Source organism: Apteryx mantelli, chromosome 18, assembly GCF_036417845.1.
Source record: "Apteryx mantelli isolate bAptMan1 chromosome 18, bAptMan1.hap1, whole genome shotgun sequence".
In the NCBI taxonomy this organism is placed as follows: domain Eukaryota; kingdom Metazoa; phylum Chordata; class Aves; order Apterygiformes; family Apterygidae; genus Apteryx; species Apteryx mantelli.
The window spans coordinates 18,808,964-18,818,120 of NC_089995.1; the positions used below are offsets into that span (position 1 = coordinate 18,808,964).

The window sequence follows — 9,157 nt, forward strand, 5'->3', positions numbered from 1 at the left end:
TGGGACGGCGCAGGGACCGGCAGCCGTGCGGGGCCTGGCTCGATGCCACCGGCGTGGCGGCCGGGAGAGGGGGGCGGCATGGCCTCGCTGCGGGCTGGCAGCGGGTCGCCGCTCTTTGGGGGGGGGGGGCCGTGGCTCCAGCGCGGGGCTGCAAAAACACCCCTCGAGGGCCCCGTGCGCCCCTCTGCGGGGGTGAGCCGGGCCCCTGCAGAGCTGTCAGCTTCTCTCCTCTCTCTCCCGCAGAAGCCTCGCTGAAGCCGGGAGTGACGTGCCGGGGCGGCGGGGCTCCCTGGAGTCTCCCCATGGAGCGGGACGGCGGGCTGGGCAGCGCTCCTGATGCTGGGGGCGGTGAGAGGAAGCCCCCCGCCGAAGCGAAGGGCAGCGCAGCCCAGCCTGCCCCGGCAGAGCCCGCGGGGGACAAGGCCCCGGCTGCCGTAGAGGATCAGGATGGCGGAGGGAAGGAAGAGCCCCCAAAGGAGCAGGCCCTGGCTGCTGCAGATGGTCAGGGTGGAGGGAAGGAAGAACCTGGAAAGAAGAAGGCTGCGGAAGAGCCTGAAGGAGGGAAGACAGAGCCTTCAAAGGAGAAGACCCCGACTGCTGCAGAGGCTCAGGGCAGAGGGAAGGAAAAGCCTGCAAAAGAGGAGGCTCTGGCTGCGGGAGAGCCTGAAGGCAGGAAAGCAGAGCCTGTGGAGAAGGCCGTGGCTGCAGCAGAGGCTCAGGATGGAGGGAAGGCAGAGCCCACGGAGGAGAAGGCTTCGGCTGCAGTGAAGGCTCAGGACAGAGAGGAGAAAGGTCCAAAGGCGGAGAAGGCCCTAGCTGCAGCGGAGGCTGAAGGAGGGAAGGCAGAGCCCACGCGGGAGACGGCCTTGTCTGCAGCACAGGCTCAGGACGGAGGGAAAGAGCCTGCAAAGGAGAAAGCCCCAGCTGCTACGGAAGTGCAGGATGGAGGGAAGAAAGCTGCAAAGGCAGAGAAAGCTCCAGCTACAGCAAAGGCTCAGGATGGAGGGAAAGAAGAGCCTGCAAAGGAGAAAGCCCCCACTGCTGCGAAGGCACAGGATGGAGGGAAGAAAGCTGCAAAGGCGGAGAAAGCTCCAGCTACAGCAAAGGCTCAGGATGGAGGGAAAGAAGAGCCTGCAAAGGAGAAAGCCCCCACTGCTGCGAAGGCACAGGATGGAGGGAAGAAAGCTGCAAAGGCGGAGAAAGCTCCAGCTACAGCAAAGGCTCAGGATGGAGGGAAAGAAGAGCCTGCAAAGGTGGAGAAAGCTCCAGCTACAGCAAAGGCTCAGGATGGAGGGAAAGAAGAGCCTGCAAAGGAGAAAGCCCCCACTGCTGCAAAGGCACAGGATGGAGGGAAAGAAGAGCCTGCGAAGGAGAAAGCCCCGACTGCTGCGAAGGCACAGGATGGAGGGAAGAAAGCTGCAAAGGTGGAGAAAGCTCCAGCTACAGCAAAGGTTCAGGATGGAGGGAAAGAAGAGCCTGCAAAGGAGAAAGCCCCGACTGCTGCGAAGGCACAGGATGGAGGGAAGAAAGCTGCAAAGGTGGAGAAAGCTCCAGCTACAGCAAAGGCTCAGGATGGAGGGAAGAAAGCTGCACAGGCGGAGAAAGCTCCAGCTACAGCAAAGGCTCAGGATGGAGAGAAAGAAGAGCCTGCAAAGGAGAAAGCCCCCACTGCTGCGAAGGCACAGGATGGAGGGAAGAAAGCTGCACAGGCGGAGAAAGAGGCCGACAAGCAGAAGCAGCCGAAGGGTCCCAAGCCAACGCGCCCGGTTCTGCAGCAAAGCCTGAGCTGCCCAGCCTCCTCCTGCCAAAGGTACCCGTGTGCTGCTCGTCCCCCCCGGGAAACCACTTCCCAGAGCGGCTGCGCAGACAGCTGGCATCCTCCCAGGGTGGGGGTCCCTCCCCTCGCTGCTCCCCCTCTCCTGGTGCCTGGGGTCCCCTGGGCAGAGGTGGGTGCTGGGTGCTGCTCTGGAGCTTGGCTCTGCTGGACCCAGCCAGGCCCTGCTCACCTGCTGCTCCTGCTTTCAGGGAGGAGCAGCCCTGCGTGGAGGCAGCTGCGATGGAGATGATACTGGAGGACATCACAGCAGCGCAGGCAAAGGAGAGTCCAGCAGCTCCTGCCGCAGAGCCGGGCCCTGCCCCGACGGCCCTGGGAGACCTGCAGGCTCCAGAGCAGTCTGTCCTCGCGGCTGAGCCTGGCCCTGCCCCGGGCAGCGCTGGCACCCAGGAGGAGAGGACGTTGCCAGAGCCTGCCGGCACCGCAGGAGAGCCCCAGCCTGGCTTGGACGCGAGCCCTGCAGGGGCCCCTGCCTCCGCTCCCGGGGCCGCGGAGGAGCCGGGCCCCGAGGCCCAGGGGCAGCTCCCCTCGCCAGAGGCAGAGCCCCCACCCAGCCCCTATCTCACCCCTGACTTCGGGAAGGAAGACCCTTTCGAGATACTGGGTAAGGCAGTGTCACCTTCCAGAAATGCGATCCCTACCTTGCCCTCGGTCTGGCGGGTGCTGGCACCCTGGGACCCGCTGCCTCTCCCCTCGGCAGGCCAGCAGCGCCGGGGTCTGACGCTGGCTCTGTCTGCTGCCGGGACACTGGCTCGTGCTCTTGGCTTGCTGCCTGCTGAGCGGCCTTCGAGCTCCTGTTTCACTGTAAACAGGGCTAAATGTGTCGTGTCCAGTCCCTAGGCTTCTCCGAGCTAGAGCATGGCACGCTTCTTGCTGCTCAGGGATGCTGGAGAGGAAGAAGAGCCTGTCCCTGTGGCAGCAGGTGTGACAGCCACCGCATGGCTGGGTGGCAAGGGACAGCATGTCCTGTTGTCCTGCGCTGTCCTTGCAGGAACGGCTGGGAAGGGGAGGCTGTGCCAAGCTCTCGGGCAAAGGGTGCTCGTGGGGCTCCTGCAAGAGCCAGTTCCCGCTGTCCATGTGCATGGAGTGTGGGGAAGGGGCGGCCCGGGCCTGGGTGCGCAGGGTGCACCTCTCCGGGGCTCTGGCCTCAGGGGACGAGCGTGATGTGCAGGACAGCAGGACGGAAGGGGTGAGCACCATGTGCAGCAGGGCAGCACGGAGGGGTTGTGCGATGTGCAGGATGGTGGCACGAAGGGGACAAGCGTGATGCACAGCTGGGTGGCACGGAGGGGTTGTGCGATGTGCAGGATGGTGGCACGAAGGGGACAAGCGTGATGCGCAGCAGGGCAGCACAGAGGGGTTGTGCGATGTGCAGGATGGTGGCACGAAGGGGACAAGCGTGATGCGCAGCAGGGCAGCACAGAGGGGTTGTGCGATGTGCAGGATGGTGGCACGAAGGGGACAAGCGTGATGCGCAGCAGGGCAGCACAGAGGGGTTGTGCGATGTGCAGGATGGTGGCACGAAGGGGACAAGCGTGATGCACAGCCAGGCGGCACGGAGGGGTTGAGCATGACAGTGCAGGACGGCGGCCTGGAGAGGGCGAGAGCGGCACGCGGCAGGGTGGCAGCGTGCACGGTGACGGGCAGCAGAGCAGGCTGTAGCAGTGCGGCAGGATCCTGTGGGTGACAGCAGAGGAGCTGCTGTCAGGCGAGGGGAGGCTCCGATTTAGGGCCAGGCTCGGTGCATGGCAGCATCCTGCGCCTGCGGGTCGGTGCTGGGCCCAAGCACTGGCTGGGCTGTGCCGCTAGGTGCCAGCCTTCACCCGTGCACAGGGCCGAGCTCCGAGCCTGGGGCGCCCGGGTCCCCAGCTGTCCTGGGGGTCCCAGCCGCCCTTCAGCCCGGCTCTCTCTCCGCAGACGACGTCCCTCCGCCACCTGCCCCCTTTGCGCACCGCATCGTCGCCCTGCGGTCTGCCAGCGTGAGCGCCCAGTTCAGCCTCAGCACCAAGGAGATCCTGGGAGGGTAAGAAGGGGACCCTGGGGCTGCAGGGAGGGCTGCGGCGCAGGACGCCCGGGTTTTCCCCCCGGCCCTGCCCTTGAGCTGCTCTACAACCTTGGCAGTAGCTCCGTGTTCTTGACCCTGGGAAGTAAAGGGGCCCCGGCAGGGTGGGAGAGCCTCGTGAAGCCCTCCACCACCTGGTTTGGGAGCGATTTCCCCTGCCCACAGTACAAGGTTAGGCACCCTTGACACTGAGGATCAGAGTCCTACCTGGTGGCCAGCGATGGCTGGGGCAGACGAGTGGCAGAGCCGTGCCTCGGGTTGATGGGACTTCTCTAGTCGTGGAGTGAAGGTGTTGGAGTCCTCCCCTGCAGCCTCGGGAAGGACGGGTGCTGCGGGGAGTGGCGAACAGCACGCTATGGAAAGTCAGCAGCACGCAGGACCAGCTGCCCCAGCCTTGTGCAGGGAGTTGGAACAGTTTGAGGGTCCTGGGAGCCTGGGCAGCCACCAACGGTATCTGCCTTTCCCTTTCCGCAGGGGCAAGTTTGGTGAAGTCCACACGTGCACAGAGAAACAGACAGGGCTCAAACTGGCTGCCAAAGTCATCCGGAAACAGGGCGCCAAGGACAAGGTGTGACCGAAGTGCAGCGGGAGCGGGGGTCTGAGCATGCTCTCCCTAGGGACATTCCTCTTGCCTGCATTGCCACGTGCTGGCATAAATGAGGTGGTGTGACAGCATCTGGCCCGTGCATGCGTGCAGTGGCTGGTTTAGCCTCAGGGCTGTGACAGGGCTTGTCCTTGGGCCAGTGGCTTGGCCGAGGTCTGACGCACCTCCTGTGCTGCTGTGGGGCTCGTTCTGCAGGAGATGGTGCTGCTGGAGATCGACGTGATGAACCAGCTGAACCACCGGAACCTGATCCAGCTCTATGATGCCATCGAGACACCCCGGGAAATCATCCTCTTCATGGAGTTGTGAGTGCCGGAGCAGTGCTGGGGCACGGGGTAGGGACTGGGCCCAATGCCTGGGTGAGGGGGACCATCATGGAGGGTCTGTGCCATCTCTGGAGGTGGGAGCAGACCTGCTGGCCCATCTCGCCCAGCAGAAGCAGTCAGCCGCAGGGGACATTTGCCCCAGGCACTGCCTGTCCCCTCTAGGGCACCGGCCCCACCTTGCTCACAGGCAGAGGCAGATCTCTGGCTGTGCCTTGCCCAGGACAGCATCTCCCATGGTTGTAGCTGTGGTCAGAGCAGAGGATGATCCAGGTCCCTAACCGGGGTCCTTCCTGCACAGCTCCTGCTCTCCCTGCCCACTTGCACCCGGTGGGGCTGGGACTGTGCTGCCCAGCTCTGCTCCGTGAACCTGGGGTGTCCCGGGATAACTCGCCCTGCCCCTCCCTGGGAAGGGGGTATCCAGCCCCAGCACGCACACACCCCGCTTTGGCTCTGCTCATGCCACCTCCTGCTTGCTGCTGAGGGACAGTCTCTCCACGAGCCTCTCCATGGCTGTGCTGGCCGGGGGGGGGCTGAGCTGCGCAGGGTGGGCAGGGCAGGGAGTCTGCGAGAGGAGCGTTTGGGGCAGGAGGTGGGGGGAGCCCAGGTGACCCCACGGTCCATCCTCACGCAGCGTGGAGGGCGGCGAGCTCTTTGAGCGGATCATCGACGATGACTACCACCTGACGGAAGTGGACTGCATGGTGTTTGTGAGGCAGATCTGCGAGGGGATCCGCTTCATGCATCACATGCGCGTCCTCCACCTCGACCTCAAGGTGCGGAGCTGGGGCTGGGCGGCCCCGGGAAGCAGCCACCGCTGCCCCCCTCGAAGGTGCTCAGCACCAGGGCCAAGAGCAGAGAGGGACAGCCCTGCCTCAGCCGCGGCTGCTCCTCAGCTCCGGGACCAGCTCGCTGGTGCCGGCCCCGGCTCTGGCTGGATGTGGGCACCTGGCTGTGTCCTGCTAAAGGGGCTCTGCACGGGCACCCAGCTTTCCTCAGCACCCTGTCCCCCGCACTCTGCAGCCCTGTCTCCTGCTTGGGGGAGGACGGGCCAGCGCAGAAAGGAGTGTTGCGTGGTCTGAACCCAGAGCCCTGCGGTCTTGCGGACAATAATTGCTGGGACTGGCCTCCGCCTGAGGGTCTGGGAGAGGAAGGGGTGCAAAGGTGCAGGCAAGGGAGGCAGCTGCTGTTTGCAGCCTGTGGGCAGCCTGCCCGCTGCTCTGCGTGCCGGCCCAGGGCCTGCGGCGCCCGGCAGGCCAGGCTGGGGCAGCATCTCCCCGACGCCAGCCAGCCCCAGGGCGATGACCTTGCGGGGAGCTGCGGGAGGGTTTCCTGCAAATCGATGCTGCTCCGGTGCGGGTCAGAGACGCTTGTCCTGCCCCTTCAGTTCCTCCGCAGGACCCTGTGATACATGGGCAGCCAAATCCCTGCGCGTCCTCCGTACTGGGCTGCAGCAGGGGGGGAGCTGGGCTCTAACCAGGGGGCTCCCTGTCCCTGCAGCCTGAAAACATCCTCTGCGTTGCTGCCACTGGGCACATGGTGAAGATCATCGACTTTGGGCTGGCTCGAAGGTATCTGCTCTCCTTGTTCTCCCTCTCTCCTCAGCTTCTCTTCCTCCTTCCCCTCCTACTCCCTTCCTTTGCTCCTACTTGCCCTCTCGCTGGCATGTGGGGACACAGGGCACTGCCCCAGCCCTGCGGGGAGGAAGGAGCCGTGGTGGGGCCAGGAGTGCTGGAGACTTCTGTCTGCGAGTGGCTTTGGCTGCTGTGCTGCCTGATGGCCTGTACACCGCAAGGGACAGCGGTTTGGGAGCACTGTAATAACAGGCTCTCTCTGGCTGACGCAGAAGGGAGCAGGGCCAAGCCAGGAGGGTTGGAGAGGCGCAGAGTGCCTGAAGGGAGCGGATTCGGCCTTTCCCGGAGGGGTAGGGCGGAGGGGGGGTGCTGCAGGGAGTGGTTTGGGGACAGCCTGCTGCCTTCCTGCTGACTTGCCACCCTGACTGCAGGTACAACCCCCAGGAAAAGCTGAAAGTGAATTTCGGCACCCCAGAATTCCTGTCCCCCGAGGTGGTGAACTACGAGCAGGTCACCTACGCCACGGACATGTGGAGCATGGGCGTCATCACTTACATGCTGTACGTGAGGGGGGGGGGTGCGGCAGGGGCCCTCTCAGGGCACCGGGACGGAGCTGCTGCTGCTCAGCTGCTGCCTCTGCCCAGCGCGGAGCAAGTCTCCAACCCTCACGCGTGCCCAAGAGCGCCCCGCAGCTCGGTGGGCCGGTGGAGGGTGCTGGTGGAGGGAGGGTGCTGGACTGCTCCGTGGGGAGATGGGCACCCGGGGCCGTTCGCCGCAGGCCTGGGAGGCCAGGAGGGGGGCAGCGAGCGGGGCCGGGTGCCTGGGAGCGTCCGGGCGCGTGTGTGCAGACAGGAAATGGCTCAGCTCTGCCAGCCGCGGGCGGGAGTGCAGCAAGGTGCCAGCAGCCGGGCGCTGTGTCCTTACTCCTGGCGCCGGCTGCTCTGCCTGGGCAGGGCCCTTGACCCGCAGGGCACAAGACAGCCGCGGCAAGGTTTGTTTTGTACTAGAGGAATTTGGAAGGGGCTGAGAAATCAGGCTGTGCAGTGCCCCAAACTGAAGGCACCTGGCTTCTCACCCAGCCCTCTCCTCTCTCCTAGGCTCAGTGGACTCTCCCCCTTCTTGGGTGACAATGACACCGAGACACTCAACAATGTCCTGGCTGCCAACTGGTACTTTGACGAAGAGACCTTCGAGAGCGTCTCTGAAGAGGCCAAGGACTTCGTCTCAAACCTCATTATCAAAGAGAAAAGGTTTGACGCTTGCAGAGGTCGTGGCGGGGCAGAGGGAAGGTGTCCCCAGATCTGTGTGCTCACTTCAACCAGCCCGTGTGTACCAAATACCCACCATCTGCACCCACTCTGGGACCATCAAGGTCCCTCAACCCCCTGGGCATGTCTTCTAGGGGTTGGTCTAGGGGGAATGTGGCTTCTGGGGGCTGCAGGGCCACGGGGCTCACCCCAGCTCTCTGTCGGGCTGGACCCCATGCCCAGGGCGGGAGCACAGGGTGACCTGCTTTCCTCCTGCCCTCAGTGCCCGAATGAGCGCTGGCCAGTGCCTGCAGCATCCGTGGCTCAACAACCTGGCAGAAAAGGCCAAGCGCTGCAACCGCCGCCTCAAGTCCCAGGTGCTGCTCAAGAAATACGTCATGCGGAGGCGCTGGAAGGTGCGTGGGGGCTCCCTGAGCACTGGCTGCGGGCTGGGAGGACAGTCAAGGCCTTCCCCCATCTGCACCGCCTGGGAGAGCTGGTGGAGAGGCGCTGTCAGCCCCTGCCCATCCTGGCAGGGCCGTGTTTGGGGAGAGCGGGTCTGTCCTGCTGGCAGCTGTGGGGCAAGGGACAGCTGAGCCTGGAGGAATGGCTCCCCAGTGCCATGGGTCCTGACCTTGCTTGGGTGCCCCAAATGTGGGTTTCCCTTAAACATAGATGCCTTCATGGTTGTCCCCCTCCAAACCAATCCCAAAGGTGCCTTTCTGGGGCAGAAGTGTGCCAGGACAGAGTGAAGGGGATGCTCCCAGGGCCGTGCCCCTCTGAGTGGAGGGTGGCTGATCCCTGGCACTGACTGTGCGCCTTCCCCCTGCCCTGCACTTCCTCCCAGGAGACAGGGCTGAGCTGGTGCCAGGGCGGCTGTCAGGGCTTTATTTCATGTGGTCAAAGCAGCTTCACTAGGTGGAAGAGCTGCCAGTTCTGCAGCTCAGCTCCTGAACCAGCTCTAAAAATCGGTCTGGTTCTGCCTCAAGATCTGCAGCCTTTGCTGTCAGACTAGCATCTCTTCTTTCCCTTTTACAGAAAAACTTCATCGGTGTGTGTGCTGCCAACCGGTTCAAGAAGATCACCAGCTCGGGATCACTGACAGCACTGGATGTCTGAGCTCAGCCTCCCCTGGGAGGAGACTGAGCAATGTGTGAGTCAAGGCCAAAGAGCAACCACTTGGAATAGGGGCTTGCGCACTGCAGAGCCTGGTCCTGGGATTGTGCAGGAGAGTGACACGTAGTTCTTGCTTCTGGATGGCAGTAGGATCTCTGCTGGGGTTAGACCCTACCTGCTTCCCACCTTGGGGGCAGGAGTGAGAGGCTGGAGAGAGACAGCTTGGTGCCACGCACACGTAAGGCCCCTGCTCATGCTGCTGTGAGGTGACTGCTCTGGACTCCGCGCTGCTGTGAGATGCACACCGCACCCCTGCTCTGCGCCCCCCACGAAACCGCTGCCTCGGGTCTTGCTCTGCTGCATCCTCTCCCTCCGCCGAGACTCCTGCCCTGCCCTG

At 64.0% G+C, this 9,157-nt stretch overlaps 1 protein-coding gene across 1 annotated transcript; it reads left to right on the forward strand.

The window, feature by feature from the left end:
• The first annotated feature begins 302 nt into the window (after positions 1–302).
• On the forward strand, positions 303–8,877 carry MYLK2 (myosin light chain kinase 2). The gene is made up of 14 exons (XM_067307975.1): positions 303–1,661; positions 1,734–1,810; positions 2,026–2,172; positions 2,212–2,244; positions 2,290–2,438; positions 3,752–3,857; positions 4,371–4,464; positions 4,696–4,805; positions 5,458–5,599; positions 6,324–6,394; positions 6,829–6,957; positions 7,495–7,647; positions 7,928–8,060; positions 8,683–8,877. The coding sequence occupies exons 1-14, from the start codon at positions 303–305 to the stop codon at positions 8,761–8,763; spliced, it is 2,784 nt and encodes a 927-aa protein (XP_067164076.1). The 3' UTR covers positions 8,764–8,877.
• Positions 8,878–9,157: the final 280 nt, after the last annotated feature.